Source organism: Salvelinus alpinus, chromosome 19, assembly GCF_045679555.1.
Source record: "Salvelinus alpinus chromosome 19, SLU_Salpinus.1, whole genome shotgun sequence".
NCBI classification, from domain to species: Eukaryota; Metazoa; Chordata; class Actinopteri; order Salmoniformes; family Salmonidae; genus Salvelinus; species Salvelinus alpinus.
The window spans coordinates 19944518-19963209 of NC_092104.1; the positions used below are offsets into that span (position 1 = coordinate 19944518).

Genomic DNA, 18692 nt, shown 5'->3' on the forward strand with positions numbered 1-18692 from the left:
AGGAAGTCTAGTAGTGAGTTCGCCTCTCCCCTTGTCCTTGTATGGAAGAAGTCTGGAGACCTGAGACTCTGTACTGATTTTCGTTTGCTCAATGCTCGCACCATCAAAGACGCCCACCCACTCCCTCACCAGGCTGACGCACTGGCTGCTTTAGGTGGAAATGCCTTTTTCTCGACAATGGACCTTACCTCTGGCTACTACAATGTGGAAGTGCATGAGGATGACCGGAGATTCACAGCTTTTACGTCGCCATTTGGATTGTACGAATACAATCGTATGCCACAGGGGTTATGTAATAGTCCTGCAACCTTTATGAGGATGATGCTAAACATCTTTGGGGATCAGAACTTTCTTAGCCTGCTGTGTTACCTTGACGATGTCTTGGTCTATGCGCCCACTGAAGATCTGGCTATACAGCGCCTGGAAATGGTTTTTGAGCGTCTCAAGGCTCACAACCTGAAGTTGGCGCCAAAAAAGTGTAACTTTCTGCAGAGGTCTGTGAAGTTTCTGGGGCATATCATTAGTGCGGATGGTGTAGCTACAGACCCTGAGAAGGTGAAGGCCATTACAGGAGTAACAGAAGCTGATCTGATGGAAGATGGAACTGACATTCCATCTCAGAAGAAGTTGAGGTCATTCCTTGGGATGGTGGTGTATTATCAACAGTTCATTGAAGGTTGCTCGACCATTGCAAAGCCTCTCTTTGGATTGACTACTGGACACAAGGCTCCACGCTGGAAAAAGAAGCAACGCTCACCTGTCAGGAAGTTGACGGCTGCCGACTGGACAACAGAATGCAGACAGGCCTTATTCCAGCTAAAGCAAGCCTTACTGGACCAGGTTTTGTTGGCCCACCCCAACTTCGAAAAACCCTTTCTACTCTCGGTGGATGCGTCCAGCAATGGCTTAGGTGCTGTGCTGTCCCAGGTGCAGGAACAGGGAGCTACAGCGAGACCTATAGCCTTCGCGAGCAAGTCCCTCAGTTATGCGCAGTCGAGGTATCCTGCGCACAGGCTCGAGTTCTTTGCCATGAAATGGGCTATCTGTGACAAGTTCCACCACTGGCTACGGGGGCAGCACTTCACGGTATGGACGGATAATAATCCCTTGACATACATTCTGACCAAAGCAAAGCTTGATGCTTGTGAACAGAGATGGGTCGCCAAGCTGGCACCGTACGAGTTTGACATCAAGTACATCCCTGGAAAAATAAATGTTGTTGCAGATGCTTTGAGCAGAGAGCCCTTCGTACGACCCAGTGCACTCCATCGCCTGACAAGGGTTCCGTACGAGACCTTACTAGCTGAAGCCGACGCTGTGCGCACAGACAGAGTGCAAGATGTGTTTCGCTGGTCCAGCCACCCCTTTGACAAAGCCTCTGACTCCAACGAAGTGGTCATTAGCTGCCAGGCTACTGTTGACCCCCCATCTGGTGCTTTATCAAGACATGAAGTTGCAGCTGTTCTTCACTCACACAGGTGCTGGGGGGGTGAAGTGGGCTCACATGCACTGCTGTTGCCACAGCTTCCACAAGCTGTTATGCCATCAGAGCAGACCGATGTCAATGTTCTGCCACACAACCTTCTGATGAGTAAGCAGCGTGATGACAATGTGATCAGCAGAGTGATCTTCTTTGTGGAGAGGGGGAGAAGACCATCCCGGAGAGAGCGTGCCCATGAGAGTGTTGAGGTTTTGTGTCTTCTCAGAAGTTGGGACAAGTTGACCATGAAGATGGGTGTACTGTATCGTGTTTCAAAGAATGTGGTTACAAAGAGGAAAACGTATTTGTATGTGGTTCCAGCCTCCATGAAAGCAATGGTGTTGAAGGGTGTCCATGATGAAGCTGGTCACCAGGGCCAACAGAGAACAGTCTACCTGACAAGACAGAGGTTCTTCTGGCATGGCCTGGAGAGGGAGGTAAAAGCATATGTGAAGTGCTGCAGGAGATGCGTCGTGAGCAAGACTCCTGAACCGGAAGCAAGAGCTCCTCTTGAGAGCATAATAACAACTGAGCCTCTTGAACTAGTGTGCATAGACTTCTGGTCTGCAGAAGATTCTTCAAACAAGTCCTTGGATGTGCTCGTTGTTACTGACCACTTTACCAAATTGGCTCATGCCTTCTTGTGTCCGAACCAGTCTGCTAAGTCAGTAGCTCATCAGTTGTGGAACAACTATTTCTGTGTCTACGGGATGCCTCGCCGTATACACTCAGACCAGGGAGCCAACTTTGAGAGCGCTTTAATAGCTGAACTGTTGAGTGTTGCAGGTGTTCAGAAGTCTCACACCACACCGTACCATCCGATGGGGAACGGGTCCTGCGAAAGGATGAATAGGACGTTGGGAAACATGATCCGGGCCCTGCCAACGAGAGCAAAGCACAGATGGCCTCAGGCGCTGAAGTCCCTCACATTTGCGTACAATTGTACAATCCACGAGACCACAGGCTTTGCCCCTTTCCTGCTAATGTTTGGGAGGACGCCAAGACTGCCTGTTGACATAGTCTTTGGCTCTGTCATAGAGAACCCAGAAGTTGTCGACTATGACCAGTTTGTTCAGTCTTTGAGGAGAGATCTGAAAGAAGCCATGAATACAGCACAGGCATCTGCAGCGAAGCAGTTGAAGAGGCATGCTGACCTTTATGACAGAAGAGTCAGAGGAGCACCAGTGGAGATTGGGGATCGAGTGTTACTGGCTAACAAGGGGGAGCGGGGAAAGCGGAAGCTCGCTGACCGTTGGGAGGATACTGTCTACCTTGTCACTGGATTGAATGCTGACAGTCACACTTTTAAGATTCAGAACAGCTCCACTGGACGGGAGAAGACGGTACATCGCAACCTGATAATGCCAGTCAACTTCCTTCCTCTTCCCTATGCTGCTGTTGATGAGGGAACAGACATGTCTGGATTAACAGAGTCTGAGGGCATGAATGACAGCCTTGTGGTCTCAGCTGCCATGGACACTGCAGTGGATGATGATGCTGAGTACAGAACAAGAGTGTGGGTGTCAGAATTGCCTTCTGAAGGAACAGGTGACACAAGCCTGGAGGGTGATGTGCGATCCTTGGATGCTCGGGATATTCCACCTTTGGATTCTGTGGAAGATATACTGCAGCTGGAAGGTCTGCCTCGATCAGAGAGTCTTCAAGAATCTGACCGAGACCGTAACAGTGTAGTGAGTGAGCTAATTGACCAGTCTTCTTATGATATCCGTACTGACCTACCAAACTCGGACAATTCCTTAACTGATCAGTTACAGACGGACTGTGTTGACAGACCCACTGTTGCAACAGTACACAACACTGTTACCCCTTATGCAGTTGAAGGTAGTCGGGGTCGTATTAGGTCAAGGGCAGGAAGACTATTTAAACCAGTGTCAAGACTGATTGAGATTATGAATCAGCAGACAGTTAGCTCTTGAAGGTTAAATATGTGAATAGAGGGTCAATGGTATTGACATCTTTTATTTGTTTTGCTTTTACATCATTGTGACCATGATTAGAGGTTGCAAGCTGGTAATGTGACGGATATGATCAACTCTCTTATGGTAGTTTATTTTATTACTTGGATGTTTTAAAGTCACTGAGTGTACTTAACATGTAACAGGCATGTTTACCTATGAGGGCTAAGGGGATTGATCAACCGCTTTTCACTCTAATTCTCAAGGAGAATAGTCTAATGACTGGAATATTTAGTGACTGATTTAAAGCAGGGTCTGCATCCTTGATATACACAGCTTTACCTTTTAGTTTCTCTATTAGGTAGTATAAAAATATCTCAATTTTTTTTCTCTGGATTATTCTGTACATATGTTGAGTGTTTCTGTATCTGGTATGTTTGCACAGTGCTGTTTTGTATTTTTATTATTTTTCTTTGCAAGTGGAATTCAGTAGGGGGGAGTGTAACAGGGTTATATTGGTGATTCCCCTTGCCACTTTATTGTTAAGCCAATGGGTCTTTAGTTTTAGTTTTGTCTTGCCTTCACCTACTCAACATGGCATCTTATTGGCTGGTTTGCGTAGCTTGCTTACGAGGGAGGATGTTTCAGTTAGAATCGTCCCAGTGAACAAGCACCAAACCAGCGGTAAGTTGTTGGTTGCAAAGCACTGTACTCAAAAGTGATTTTTATACTCCCAAGTGATGATTTAAATGTACAATTTATATCAACCGGTTTGTAAATGTTATTCGAACATCACACATAAGATGCAGTGTTTTTTGGAGAATATTGGTTGTGCATTTTGTTGTAAAGAATTCCCGCCAGTACTAGCTAGCAACTTACTGTGTCTGGTGGGGGGGGTTCATATATTTTGTACAGTGCGTGAGTGCAGAGTTTGGATGGTGAGCCGTGCATTGCATGACGTGCAATTTTGTGCTGTTCCTACCAGGTACATTGTTAAAGATATTAAATTGTAATTGTATTATTATGGTAACTACATGCCCCAGTGAACAAGCACCAAACCAGCGTGCGTGAGTGCAGAGTTTGGATGGTGAGCCGTGCATTGCATGACGTGCAATTTTGTGCTGTTCCTACCAGAATAAATCTCCATGACTGGTGCTACACTTTGGAGTTCGTGTCGAGGATTGATTGTACACAACGCAAGAAGAGTACTGTTACATATGCCTAGTTTAGAATTCAAAAAGTTACTCAATTCCTTTAAAAAAAGTATTTTACTATATCTTTCATTACCTTTTAACATTTTTTTCTTTTCTGTTCTTTGTATCTTAAGATCTGCATGTTTCCATCAGACATATCAGACTTTATGTAACAGAATCGTGAAAGATGTGAGTTTCAAAGCTTCAGAGTTGTCATAATGTGCGAGTGTCTTAAGAGCCAGACTCCAGGTGAGAAGTTTTCCAGGCTATAGGGGTATTCTGGTGTCCGATTGGAGGCGAGGGTTCAAATCCTTCTTCTGACACAGCTTTTGCCTAAAAAAGTAGCTTTCGGTCAACACCGAGAAATTCTCCAAAGGTTGAAAGGAAAACACATGAACAGTGATTAATAGTTTGATAGATGTCACAATTTGAGAACAGAAAACACATGAAACGTGAATAATCGTTTGATACAGGTCATCATATGCCTAGCTTAGAATTTACTAACTTTTTCAATTTCCTTAAAAAATGTTTTTTACTCTATTTTTCACTTTCTTTTAGCATTTTTTTGTTGTCTGTTCTTTGTATCTTAAGTTCTGCAATTTTCCATCAGACATATCAGACTTTATGTTACAGAATCGTGAAAAAATATGAATTTTAAGGGTTCATAGTTGTCAGGATGGCCGAGTGGTCTAAGGCGCCAGACTCAAGGGGAGAAACCTTCCTGGTTGTAAGGGTATTCCGGTCTCCGACTGGAGGCGAGGGTTCAAATCCCTCTTCTGACAGAGCACTTGCCTAAAAAAGTATACTTTTGTCAACACCGAGAATTTCTCCAAAGGTTGAAAGGGAAACACATGAACAGTGATTAACAGTTTGATAGATGTCATAATTTGAGAACAGAAAACACATGAAACGTGAATAATCGTTCGATACAGGTCATCATATGCCTAGCTTAGAATTCACTCACTTCTTCAATTTCCTTAAAACATGTTTTTTACTCTATCCTTCATTAGCTTTTGGCATTTTTTTGTTGTCTGTTCTTTGTATCTTCAGTTCTGCCTGTCTCCATCAGACATATCAGACTTTTTTCTTACAGAATCCTGAAAAACATATTAATATTAACGTTTCACAGTTGTCAGGATGGCCGAGTGGTCCAAGGCGCCAGACTCAAGGTGAGAAACCTTCCTGGTTGTAAGGGTATTCTGGTCTCCGACTGGAGGCGAGGGTTCAAATCCCTCTTCTGACAGAGCTCTTGCCTAAAAAAGTATACTTTTGTCAACACCGAGAATTTCTCCAAAGGTTGAAAGGGAAACACATGAACAGTGATTAATAGTTTGATAGATGTCATAATTTGAGAACAGAAAACACATGAAATGTGAATAATCGTTCGATACAGGTCATCATATGCCTAGTTTAGAATTCAAAAAGTTACTCAATTCCTTTAAAAAAAGTATTTTACTATATCTTTCATTACCTTTTAACATTTTTTTCTTTTCTGTTCTTTGTATCTTAAGATCTGCATGTTTCCATCAGACATATCAGACTTTATGTAACAGAATCGTGAAAGATGTGAGTTTCAAAGCTTCAGAGTTGTCATAATGTGCGAGTGTCTTAAGAGCCAGACTCAAGGTGAGAAGTTTTCCAGGCTATAGGGGTATTCTGGTGTCCGATTGGAGGCGAGGGTTCAAATCCTTCTTCTGACACAGCTTTTGCCTAAAAAAGTAGCTTTCGGTCAACACCGAGAAATTCTCCAAAGGTTGAAAGGAAAACACATGAACAGTGATTAATAGTTTGATAGATGTCACAATTTGAGAACAGAAAACACATGAAACGTGAATAATCGTTCGATACAGGTCATCATATGCCTAGCTTAGAATTTACTAACTTTTTCAATTTCCTTAAAAAATGTTTTTTACTCTATCTTTCACTTTCTTTTAGCATTTTTTTGTTGTCTGTTCTTTGTATCTTAAGTTCTGCAATTTTCCATCAGACATATGAGACTTTATGTTACAGAATCGTGAAAAAATATGAATTTTAAGGGTTCATAGTTGTCAGGATGGCCGAGTGGTCTGAGGCGCCAGACTCAAGGTGAGAAACCTTCCTGGTTATAAGGGTATTCTGGTCTCCGACTGGAGGCGAGGGTCCAAATCCCTCTTCTGACACAGCTTTTGCCTAAAAAAGAATACTTTTGTCAACACCGAGAATTTCCTCAAAGGTTGAAAGGGAAACACATGAACAGTGATTAATAGTTTGATAGATGTCATAATTTGAGAACAGAAAACACATGAAACGTGAATAATCGTTCGATACAGGTCATCATATGCCTAGCTTAGAATTCACTCACTTCTTCAATTTCCTTAAAAAATGTTTTTTACTATATCTTTCATTTGCTTTTGGCATTTTTTTGTTGTCTGTTCTTTGTATCTTCAGTTCTGCATGTTTCCATCAGACATATCAGACTTTATGTTACAGAATCGTGAAAAAATATGAATTTTAAGGGTTCATACTTGTCATAATGGCCGAGTGGTCTAAGGCGCCAGACACAAGGTGAGAAAACTTCCTGGTTTGAAAGGTATTCTGGTCCCCCCCCCCCACACACACATACACATACTTACACGCAAACAACTATGTTTTAGCAAACACCCTATCTGTATGCAGAGAAAACATAAGCGTCCAGGATGAACCTCAAACAGTGTCAGAGAAAGCAGGGTCAGTCCATCCTGCTGAGCCTCTGACCGATTCTGTTTTAGGAAGCCGTTGATAGGCCTAATATGTTGAAACCACACAATAATATAAATTATACCTGTCTACTGTAACGGGCCTTCCCTCCACTGACTTTTGCTTACATAGCGTGTTATTTCTGTTTCTGCTGCAATAATGTTACTGACGAGCTGTACTGAAATATTATATTTTAATAATTATATCAATCTCAGATATGCAGAGAGCATCCAGGAAGTTCTGTGGGCATAGCCTAATCATTGAAAGTGAGGAACTCTAAACCTTTGTGCGTTTAAGCAGCAAACTACATCTAAGAGGTATTGACAGCTGGAAGCTTGGAGCAGGGGGCGGGGCAGTGCTCATGCAGAGGAGAATTTAAAAAAGCGCACAGACACACACTCAATCATATCAGTGAACTGTAGATTATACAGGCAGACGAGTGAGCACGAATCTTAAACATGGATCAGTCATTTGTAAACGTCAATGGACAGGGGATAAGGCAATGACGTCGACGGGTTACAGATACTTGGACAAAATCAACTGAACATCGAAACAACAGTTTTAAAGGCGTTCTAACTTCTGTTGTGAATATATTGATTCAGCTCACATTCAGGATGAAGATTTCAATCATGTTCGATACGCTTCATTTTTGTAGATACCATGCCTAATGCATCTACTGTATTTCTTATTGGGAAATATCAACGACAGCCTATAATGTGACTAAATATTTGTTTAAAATGAGTAACAACACTGTGACCGGGAGGACCATGGTCCCGACTATACCGTCCATCATGTTTATTTTCGGGGTGGTGGGAAATGTGATTGCCATCGTGGTGCTCTGCAAGTCCAGGAAAGAACAGAAGGAGACCACGTTCTACACGCTGGTATGCGGTCTGGCGGTTACAGACCTTTTGGGGACACTCCTGGCCAGTCCCGTCACCATCGCAACCTATGTGAAAGGCTCGTGGCCAGGCGGGGAACCACTGTGCCAATATTTTGGATTCATCATGCTTTTCTTCTCTCTAGCGGGGCTCAGCATTATATGCGCCATGTCCGTGGAGAGATACTTGGCGATAAACCACGCGTATTTCTACAACGACTATGTGGATCAGAGACTGGCGGGCATGACGCTTCTGGCTATCTACATCTCCAACGTGCTTTTCTGCGCTCTACCTAGCATGGGTCTGGGACAAGTCAAAAAGCAGTACCCACAAACCTGGTGCTTCATAGAGTGGCGGAGCAACGTTAGTACTGATGCCGCCTTTTCATATATGTACGCGGGGTTCAGTTCGATTCTAATTCTAGCCACAGTGATCTGTAACGTTCTGGTATGCGGTGCTCTGATTCGAATGCACAGGCGGTTTGTTCGGAAGATGTCATTGTGGACAGACCCCGGACGAAACACAGACCGGAGAAGGAGACGCAGCTTCGGGCATCTGGCCGGCGCAGAGATCCAGATGGTGATTGTACTCATATGCACCTCAGCGGTGGTGCTTATATGCTCCATTCCACTTGTTGTAAGTTTCTCTTCTCACTTTGTGAACCATTTTATTTATATTTCCTATTCGCAGAAAGACCATTTAAAAACTTTATGCGCACGATTTAAATGTACGCACGAGTTGATATTTTACGCACATTGTGAATGTAAGTTAGAGTCCGTTGTTTTCTCATAGTTTATGTACATAGTAGTGTAATACGTGTTCTGAGTGTACAAAACAATAGGAACACCTGATCTTTCCATGACATAGACTGGGCCAGCATCCCTGTGGAATGCTTTCGACACCTTGTAGAATTAATGCCTCGACGAATTGAGGCTGTTCTGATGACAAAGGGGGTGCAACTCAATATTAGGAAGGTGTTCCTAATGTTCGTACACTCTGTGTACACTGAGTGTACAAAACATTAAGGACACCTTCCTAATATTGAATTGCACCCCCTTTGTCATCAGAACAGCCTCAATTCGTCGAGGCATTAATTCTACAAGGTGTCGAAAGCATTCCACAGGGATGCTGGCCCATGTTGACTTCAAGTTGGCTGAATGTCCTTTGGTTGGTGGACCATTCTTGATACACACGGGAAACTGTTGAGCATGAAAAACCCATCAGCATTGCAGTTCTTTACACAGACCGGTGCACCTGGCACCTACTACCATACCCCGTTCAAAGGCATTTAAATATTGTGTCTTGCCCATTCACCCTCTGAATGACACACATACACAATCCATGTCTCAATTGTCTCAAGGCTTAAAAATCCTTTAACCTGTCTCCTCCCCTTCATCTACAAATTGTATAACTGCCTTAATTTTGCTGAGCCCCAAGAAGGCAGCAGCTAATGGGGATCCATAATAAATACAAATACAACTCTACACTGATTGAAGTGACATCAATAAAGCATCATAGCTTTCACCTGGATTCATCTGGTCAGTCTGTCATGGAAAGATCAGGTGTTCCTAATGTTTTGCACACTCATTTTATTCTGCTTTGTGTACTAGCACTGACTTAGCTGATAAATACTTTGTTGAGGGAAAATGTACTTGATAAGATATGTGATATGTTGTTGTCTCACCTAGCTATCTGAAGATGAATGCACTAATTGTAAGTCGCTTTGGTTAAGAGTGTCTTCTAAATGACTGAAAAGTCAAATATCACACACGGTCGCACACACACATGCGCGCCACACAAATAAGCATCATTAGTTGTGTGTGGTGTGTTAGTTGTGTATGTTTTTACTGTGTGCCACACCTGGTGTTCCCCTTGGGCAGAATTCAATCAGATTAAATTCAATTTCTCTTGGAGATGTAGGTGTCAAAAAGCTGTATAAAAACATAAGCATCAATGTCAATTAAATTCAGCAGGGCAAAACAAAATTCCCTTTATTCCCTCTCCTTTGCAGGTGCAAGTGTTTCTGAACCAGATTTATAAGACTCCGGTGGAGCTGAGACTGGAGAAGAACCCAGATCTACGGGCGATCCGCTTCGCCTCATTCAACCCCATCCTGGACCCCTGGATCTACATCCTCCTCCGCAAGGCCGTGCTCCTCAAGCTCATTGAGCAGATCAAGTGTCTGTTCTGTAAGATAGGAGCACGGAGGCAGCAGAGACAGGGAGCACATAACTGCCACTGCATTGATGAACACCAGCTCCACTCCATCATCTCTTCACAAGAGTTCCCGTCCTTGGTGTCCCGCGAACTGAAGGAGGTGTCCAGCACCTCTCAGGTCGTCCTCTACCTTCCTGATGGAAGCTGTCATCACACAGGAGAGCAGGTTGGGCTCCGCAATTCCTCTGTCCAAGACCCCCAAAGTTCTTATTTGTCAGAACAGAGAAGTACAGAGGATGGGAGGAGAGAGGTGACAAACCTAACCAGGGACCACTCTGGTGTGGGAGGAAAGACCACTCAGTCATGTGTGAAAGACCAGGCTCTTCATGTGTTGCTAAGTAATGAGACGGTACAGGAGAAATGCATATAGATCTTGTTTATTTGGAATCCCATGAACGGTTACTTCAACAGCTTCTCTAAGACTCCTCATAGTATTGTGAAGTGTCTGTGAGTCAGAGGGATGTCCACACATACATTGACGGCACTGCCTTCAAACTGCCCAAGATGCCTTTTCAGACAGATTCTGCTCTCCTAAGGGACTTATTCGGTTAGCGGAAGTGTTAGTGCCAACAGAAATAGATTGGCTCCCAGGATGACTCATTTGACATCCTCTAAAGACTAGGAATGGCACATTTAGACAATGTTGAAAAGCTTTTGGTAAGCCAGACAGGAGGAAGGACAAACAAGAGAGAGAAGATGTCTGCTCCACTTTGATGTCAAGCTACCTCGACCAGAAACATCAATGTTTGTTTGTTTGTTTTTCCTGTCTTCTCGCACAGGTCAGAGAGCAAGGCTGTAAGAGCAGAGCAGCTTCTCCATGGCCTAAAGGGGCATTGGCTGTACACTGTAGCTAAACAGTTTAAACACTAGCTTCTTTCAATCATTGTGCAAACTGTGAGTTAGTATTTAGAGTATTTAAGCTACAATGATTGAGATGTACAGAATTGTTATTATGATTCATTGAAAGGAATGTAGTATAGGGCCTGTCATTATGTGCCAAACTGCCATGATAACACCAAGGAAAAGTCAGTTCTCACAAAACGATTTGTCTGTAGAAGGTTTGCTGTTCAGAGATACACTTCACTTGACTGTTTTGCATCACATAATAGCTTTAGAGAGTTAATGTATAGTGCAGTATTGTGTGTAATAACATTATCCATGTGTTGTCCTTCAGGTGAGGAGTATGTCAAATTGCGAATTAGAAGGCTTTTTAGAATGCCTTAGTCATGGAATGAGTTGTGCCAACATGCAGGGTAGTTTGCCAAACTCTGTATATGTATTTCTATTACGCTGGTACCAGTTTTTGAACGTTTATCAGATTATCAGTGATTCACCTAAGTATTGTCATTGTCATTATTTAGTGACTTACGCAATCAGCCTGGTCTCATATACTAGCATACATAAATCAGGGACACCAGATTAGTGTGACATGTTACGTTTGGTATGATTACGTCAGACAGAAGGTTACTGTCACGTTCCTGACCTGTTTTCTCTTGTTTTGTATGTCTTTATTGGTCAGGGCGTGAGTGTTGGGTGGGCAGTCTATGTTTTGTATTTCTATGTTGGGTTTTGTGTTCGGCCTGGTATGATTCTCAATTAGAGACAGGTGTGTATCGTTTGTCTCTGATTGAGAGTCATACTAAGGCAGCCAGGGTTTCACTGGTGTTTTGTGGGTGTTTGTTTCCTGTGTCAGCGTTTGGGCCACACAGGACTGTTGCAGGTTAGTCACGTTTGTTGTTTTGTTAATTTGTTAGTGTTTGTTGGTTTGTCATTAAAATCATGAATACCTCCTACTCCGCATCTTGGTCCGATCCATGCTCCTCCTCGTCTGAGGAGGAGAACGACATTGACAGCCGTTACAGAAACACCCACCAAACCAGGACCAAGCGGATTGGAGAAGGACGGCAAGAACCAAAGCAATGGAGAGAAGAGGAATGGACTTGGGAAGAGATCCTAGACGGTAAAGGACCCTGGGCACAGCCAGTGGAGTGTCGCCGCCCCAAAGCGGAGCTGGAGGCAGCGAAAGCAGAGAGGCGGCATTATGAGGCGCTTGCAAGGCAGAGTGGCTGGAAACCCGAGAGGCTCACCCAAAAATTTCTTGGGGGGGGGGGCTAAAGGGGAGTGTGGCGAAGCCGGGTTGGATACCTGAGCCAACTCCCCGGGCTTACCGTGGAGTGAGAGGGCGTCGTACTGGTCAGACACCGTGTTATGCGGTAAAGCGCACGGTGTCCCCAGTACGCGTGCTTAGCCCAGTGCGGGCTATTCCACCTTGCCGCACTGGGAGGGCTAGGTTGGGCATCGAGCCGGATGTCATGAAGCCGGCCCAACGTATCTGGCCTCCAGTACGTCTCCTCGGGCCGGCGTACATGGCACCAGCCTTACAGGTGGTGTCCCCGGTTCGCCTGCATAGCCCAGTGCGGGCTATTCCACCTCGCCGCACTGGCAGGGCTACGGGGACCATTCAACCTGGTAAGGTTGGAGAGGCTCGGTGCTCAAGAGCGCGTGTCCTCCTTCACGGTCCGGCATATCCGGCGCCACCTTCCCGCCCCAGCCCAGTACCACCAGTGCCTACACCACGCACCAGGCTTCCAGTGCATCTCCAGAGCCCTGTTCCTCCTCCCCGCACTCGCCCTGAGGTGCGTGCCCTCAGCCCGGTACCTCCAGTTCCGGCACCACGCATCAGGCCTATTGTGCGTCTCAGCCGGCCAGAGTCTGCCGTCTGCCCAGCGGTGCCTGAACTGCCCGGCTGCCCAACGCCGTCTGAGCCATCCGTCTGCCCAGCGCCGTCTGAGCCATCCGTCTGCCCAACGCCGTCTGAGCCATCCGTCTGCCCAACGCCGTCTGAGCCATCCGTCTGCCCAACGCCGTCTGAGCCATCCGTCTGCCCAACGCCGTCTGAGCCATCCGTCTGCCCAACGCCGTCTGAGCCATCTGTCTGCCCAACGCCGTCTGAGCCATCTGTCTGCCCAACGCCGTCTGAGCCATCCGTCTGCCCAACGCCGTCTGAGCCATCCGTCTGCCCAGCGCCGTCTGAGCCATCCGTCTGCCAAGCCCCATCTGAGCCTTCCGTCTGCCACGAGCCATTAGAGCCGCCCGTCTGTCCCGAGCCGTTAGAGTCGTCCGTCAGTCAGGAGCCGCTAGAGCCGTCCGTCAGTCAGGAGCTGCCAGAGACGCCAGCCAGTCAGGAGCTGCCAGAGACGCCAGCCAGTCAGGAGCTGCCAGAGACGCCAGCCAGTCAGGAGCTGCCAGAGACGCCAGCCAGTCAGGAGCTGCCAGAGACGCCAGCCAGTCAGGAGCTGCCAGAGACGCCAGCCAGTCAGGAGCTGCCAGAGACGCCAGCCAGTCAGGAGCTGCCAGAGACGCCAGCCAGTCAGGAGCTGCCAGAGACGCCAGCCAGTCATGAGCTGCCCTACGGTCATGAGCTGCCCTACAGTCATGAGCTGCCCTACAGTCATGAGCTGCCCTACAGTCATGAGCTGCCCTCCAGGCATGAGCTGCCCTCCAGGCATGAGCTGCCCTCCAGTCATGAGCTGCCCTCCAGGCATGAGCTGCCCTCCAGTCATGAGCTGCCCTCCAGTCATGAGCTGCCCTCCAGTCATGAGCTGCCCTACAGTCATGAGCTGCCCTACAGTCCGGAGCTGCCACTCAGTCCGGAGCTGCCACTCAGTCCGGAGCTGCCACTTAGTCCGGAGCTGCCACTTAGTCCGGAGCTGCTGCCCCTTATCCCGGAGCTGCTGCCCCTTATCCCGGAGCTGCTGCCCCTTATCCCGGAGCTGCTGCCCCTTATCCCGGAGCTGCTGCCCCTTAGCCCGATGCTGCCCCTTCATTTAGGTGGGTTGAGTTGGAGGGTGGTCATTGGGAGGGGGATACGGAAGCGGGGAGTGACTATGGTGGGGTGGGGACCTCGCCCAGAGCCTGAGCCACCACCGTGGTCAGATGCCCACCCAGACCCTCCCCTAGACTTTGTGCTGGTGCGCCCGGAGTTCGCACCTTAAGGGGGGGGTTATGTCACGTTCCTGACCTGTTTTCTCTTGTTTTGTATGTCTTTATTGGTCAGGGCGTGAGTGTTGTGTGGGCAGTCTATGTTTTGTATTTCTATGTTGGGTTTTGTGTTCGGCCTGGTATGATTCTCAATTAGAGACAGGTGTGTATCGTTTGTCTCTGATTGAGAGTCATACTAAGGCAGCCAGGGTTTCACTGGTGTTTTGTGGGTGTTTGTTTCCTGTGTCAGCGTTTGGGCCACACAGGACTGTTGCAGGTTAGTCACGTTTGTTGTTTTGTTAATTTGTTAGTGTTTGTTGGTTTGTCATTAAAATCATGAATACCTCCTACTCCGCATCTTGGTCCGATCCATGCTCCTCCTCGTCTGAGGAGGAGAACGACATTGACAGCCGTTACAGTTACTTAAGGAAAAATGAAAGGAGGGCGGTTAGTCGGCGTATAACGCAAACGTCTAGCGCGAACAAAGGTTGCGCGTGCGAATCTCATCACGGACAACTTTAGCATTTTAGATAATTAGCAACTTTGTAACTACTTAGTATGTTAGCTAACCTTTCCCCTAACCCTAACCCTTTAACCTAACTCATAAGCTTAACCCCTAGCCTAGCTAACATTAGCCAGCTAGCTAACATTAGCCAGCTACCTACGTTAGCCACAACAAATTGGAATTTGTAACATTTCATACGTTTTGCAAATTCATAACATATTGTACATTTTGTAACTCGTAACATATCACATGAAATGGATGATGGACATCCACAAATTAATACATACAATACGAAACGTAACATATCATCCTAAATGGAGTGTCTCGGATTTATGTACAGAATAATACGAAATGCTCTGAGACCAGGTTGATGCAATTTCTTCTCTGTGAGAAGTTTCAAGTTATTCAATCCCACCATGAAATGTTACAATAGCATAATATGAAAGGTCCTTATCAATTTTGAAATATTATGTTCTGCCATATCTGTAAATCCCCTAAAATGACAGATGTTTTTCATTTTAAATCCAATAAGCTTATGTTGTATCCACCCTATAGAATATTAATTTAAGCAATACATTCTAAAAATGAATTCAATTGATTAACAGTAACTGATACCCACCTTTTGGTTTCAAGGATTTGTGCATGACTCCATTTCCTTTGGACCACCTATGAGACTGAACGTGTGTATGTGCAAAACATCACGCACATGAGTCAGTGTCAGGCAGTGTGTGTGTGTGTCATTAAACTACATGTCATCTAAGAACAAGCGGAAATCATTTATGTAAGCAGGAAGGTTCTCAGACTCAGATTCCTGACAGAGTTTAGAGGTCATATTGTGACCCTGTTAGCACACAGATGTTACTGAAAGGTACAGGCCACTGCTTTCCAAGTTTACACAAGTATAATTGGCTAAACAAACCCTAACGAACTTGGGTCCAAGGCCGTTAACGATGAATTCAGGTTCAAACACGCAAAAAGAATCCCAGATCTACTAGTTAGTAACTGAGCACACACACACACACACACACACACACACAATATTGTGATGAGCAGAAGGCAGACTTCCCATAACTTGACTGAGGCAGCATCTTTCATAAAACAACAAGCGTCTATGGCTCCTATTCAGCATGATTCAAGGTCCAGTGCAGTCAAAATTGAGTTTTTCCTTAAATCATAGTGTACAACACCTGATAAAATTAACACTGTAAAAGGTGTGATTTTTTTATCAGTGTAATTTACTGATAGTTGCTGGTTGAAAATCCAATCTACACAGGACCTTCTAATCAGCAGGTTTGCATGGGTGGGAGTTTCGACTTTCCATGGTGACATTACTATGCAGCAAATTGGTTAATTGACCAATAACAAAGAGCGTTCCAAACCTCTCTGCCAATAATAGCTAGTCTTCAGTTTTCCTCTCCCTACTCTGCATTGCTGGTTAAGGGCTTGTAAGTAAGTATTTCACGGTAAGATATACACCTGCTGTATTCGGGCGCATGTGACAAATAACATTTGACATTTGAATAACACCACTCCCAGACAGTCCCAGCAAAATTCTTGCTTGAGAAATAGTTTTTTGCTAAAAATATATTTTTGTCCTTAATGGAAATCTATTACAGTAAGGTACTTAATTACTACCCATGAATTATTTGATATTGATATAGAAACGACTGCATTGGGCCTTTAAGCTTGAACTAGCAATGCTTTGACAAATATGCTGAGAATGGGATATCAACACAGAGTGTGTGAGAGCAACCAACCTCAACATGAGTAACCACAACAGCCACGCGATGTGTGGTGGAGAGAGCAGATAAACTGTGAAAGGCTGTAATTTACCAAAACACGCTGTTGCATGGAGTACTTCCAAAGAGACAATAGGGCTGTTCACCGCAGTAATTGTCTTGTATATTGACCCAGGTCTGATTGCAACCTTACGTGACACACACTTTTACCAAATGTGTTTATGCCTCTTCCACAAACTACACTTTCATAAGATAGAGCCAGTATATGCTCATGGACACTCTTAAATGGGCAAGAATGGGCATAGAGTTGGCGAGCAAGTTCATAAGCTATTAGGTTTCAGGGTCTGGGTTGAGCTAGTGGCCACACTTCCGCCCAGTCTACATTTCCATCCATTCTCCTGTAACATGGCCATATAATGTCAGTAACTACACATACGTTGCCTTCTGTGCTGTGCATCACATTACAGTAACAAGGAAACATAAAGCTGCTTTAAGTCAATAGGATGCACGCCAACATCAATTATCTGTCCTGTGTCTCCTGGGAGCTATGACACCGACTGCTCAGCATCAGGGCACATCTGCTGTCAGCTACAGATGAACAGGACAGTAGACCACTACGTCATGATTATTATAGCATTATACATGACAGAGACCAGAAACTATGGGATGGTAGAGATGATAAACCCTCAGTGATGTGCATAAGCTGTTTTTCTCAGGTAGTGGGGAGAAAAGACAAATCTAATGTAAAGAGGAAGACCAGGCAATGGTTGAAACCTTGTAAAAACAACACTTTTTTCTCAGGGTACAGGTGGTAATGGTTTATAACAGTGTCATTCATTTTAGGCACGTAAAATCTGTAAATAATGAGTTTCACTAATTGAGTGAAACTCAATTTTTTCACTAATTGAGGCACTCATTCAGTGCTGTAGTCGAAGCCATACAGTGTTGGCAGACCAGGGGTCTAAGGCACTGCATCTCAGTGCTGTAGCCGAAGCCATACAGTGTTGGCAGACCAGGGGTCTAAGGCACTGCATCTCAGTGCTGTAGCCGAAGCCATACAGTGTTGGCAGACCAGGGGTCTAAGGCACTGCATCTCAGTGCTGTAGCCGAAGCCATACAGTGTTAGCAGACCAGGGGTCTAAGGCACTGCATCTCAGTGCTGTAGCCGAAGCCATACAGTGTTGGCAGACCAGGGGTCTAAGGCACTGCATCTCAGTGCTGTAGCCGAAGCCATACAGTGTTGGCAGACCAGGGGTCTAAGGCACTGCATCTCAGTGCTGTAGTCGAAGCCATACAGTGTTAGCAGACCAGGGGTCTAAGGCACTGCATCTCAGTGCTGTAGCCGAAGCCATACAGTGTTGGCAGACCAGGGGTCTAAGGCACTGCATCTCAGTGCTGTAGTCGAAGCCATACAGTGTTGGCAGACCAGGGGTCTAAGGCACTGCATCTCAGTGCTGTAGCCGAAGCCATACAGTGTTGGCAGACCAGGGGTCTAAGGCACTGCATCTCAGTGCTGTAGCCGAAGCCATACAGTGTTGGCAGACCAGGGGTCTAAGGCACTGCATCTCAGTGCTGTAGTCGAAGCCATACAGTGTTAGCAGACCAGGGGTCTAAGGCACTGCATCTCAGTGCTGTAGCCGAAGCCATACAGTGTTGGCAGACCAGGGGTCTAAGGCACTGCATCTCAGTGCTGTAGTCGAAGCCATACAGTGTTGGCAGACCAGGGGTCTAAGGCACTGCATCTCAGTGCTGTAGCCGAAGCCATACAGTGTTAGCAGACCAGGGGTCTAAGGCACTGCATCTCAGTGCTGTAGTCGAAGCCATACAGTGTTGGCAGACCAGGGGTCTAAGGCACTGCATCTCAGTGCTGTAGTCGAAGCCATACAGTGTTAGCAGACCAGGGGTCTAAGGCACTGCATCTCAGTGCTGTAGTCGAAGCCATACAGTGTTAGCAGACCAGGGGTCTAAGGCACTGCATCTCAGTGCTGTAGTCGAAGCCATACAGTGTTAGCAGACCAGGGGTCTAAGGCACTGCATCTCAGTGCTGTAGTCGAAGCCATACAGT

General features: G+C 45.7%; 1 protein-coding gene and 1 non-coding gene across 2 annotated transcripts; both read left to right on the top strand.

Moving 5' to 3' along the window:
• The first annotated feature begins 5720 nt into the window (after window positions 1-5720).
• Window positions 5721-5832, top strand: trnal-caa (transfer RNA leucine (anticodon CAA)). Its single transcript has 2 exons — window positions 5721-5758; window positions 5787-5832. It is a non-coding gene; the product is annotated as a tRNA-Leu (tRNA).
• Window positions 5833-7706: 1874 nt separating this feature from the next.
• On the top strand, window positions 7707-12473 carry LOC139545081 (prostaglandin E2 receptor EP4 subtype-like). The gene is made up of 2 exons (XM_071352475.1): window positions 7707-8821; window positions 10197-12473. Exons 1-2 carry the CDS (start codon window positions 8042-8044, stop codon window positions 10770-10772), a joined length of 1356 nt encoding a protein of 451 aa, XP_071208576.1. The 5' UTR covers window positions 7707-8041; the 3' UTR covers window positions 10773-12473.
• Window positions 12474-18692: the final 6219 nt, after the last annotated feature.

Coding starts and splice junctions, on each gene's coding strand:
- LOC139545081 (XM_071352475.1), top strand. CDS start 8,042: ATGAGTAACAACACTGTGACCGGGAGGACCATGGTCCCGACTATACCG. Junction 8,822..10,196: donor TATGCTCCATTCCACTTGTT/GTAAGTTTCTCT, acceptor TCTCCTTTGCAG/GTGCAAGTGTTTCTGAACCA.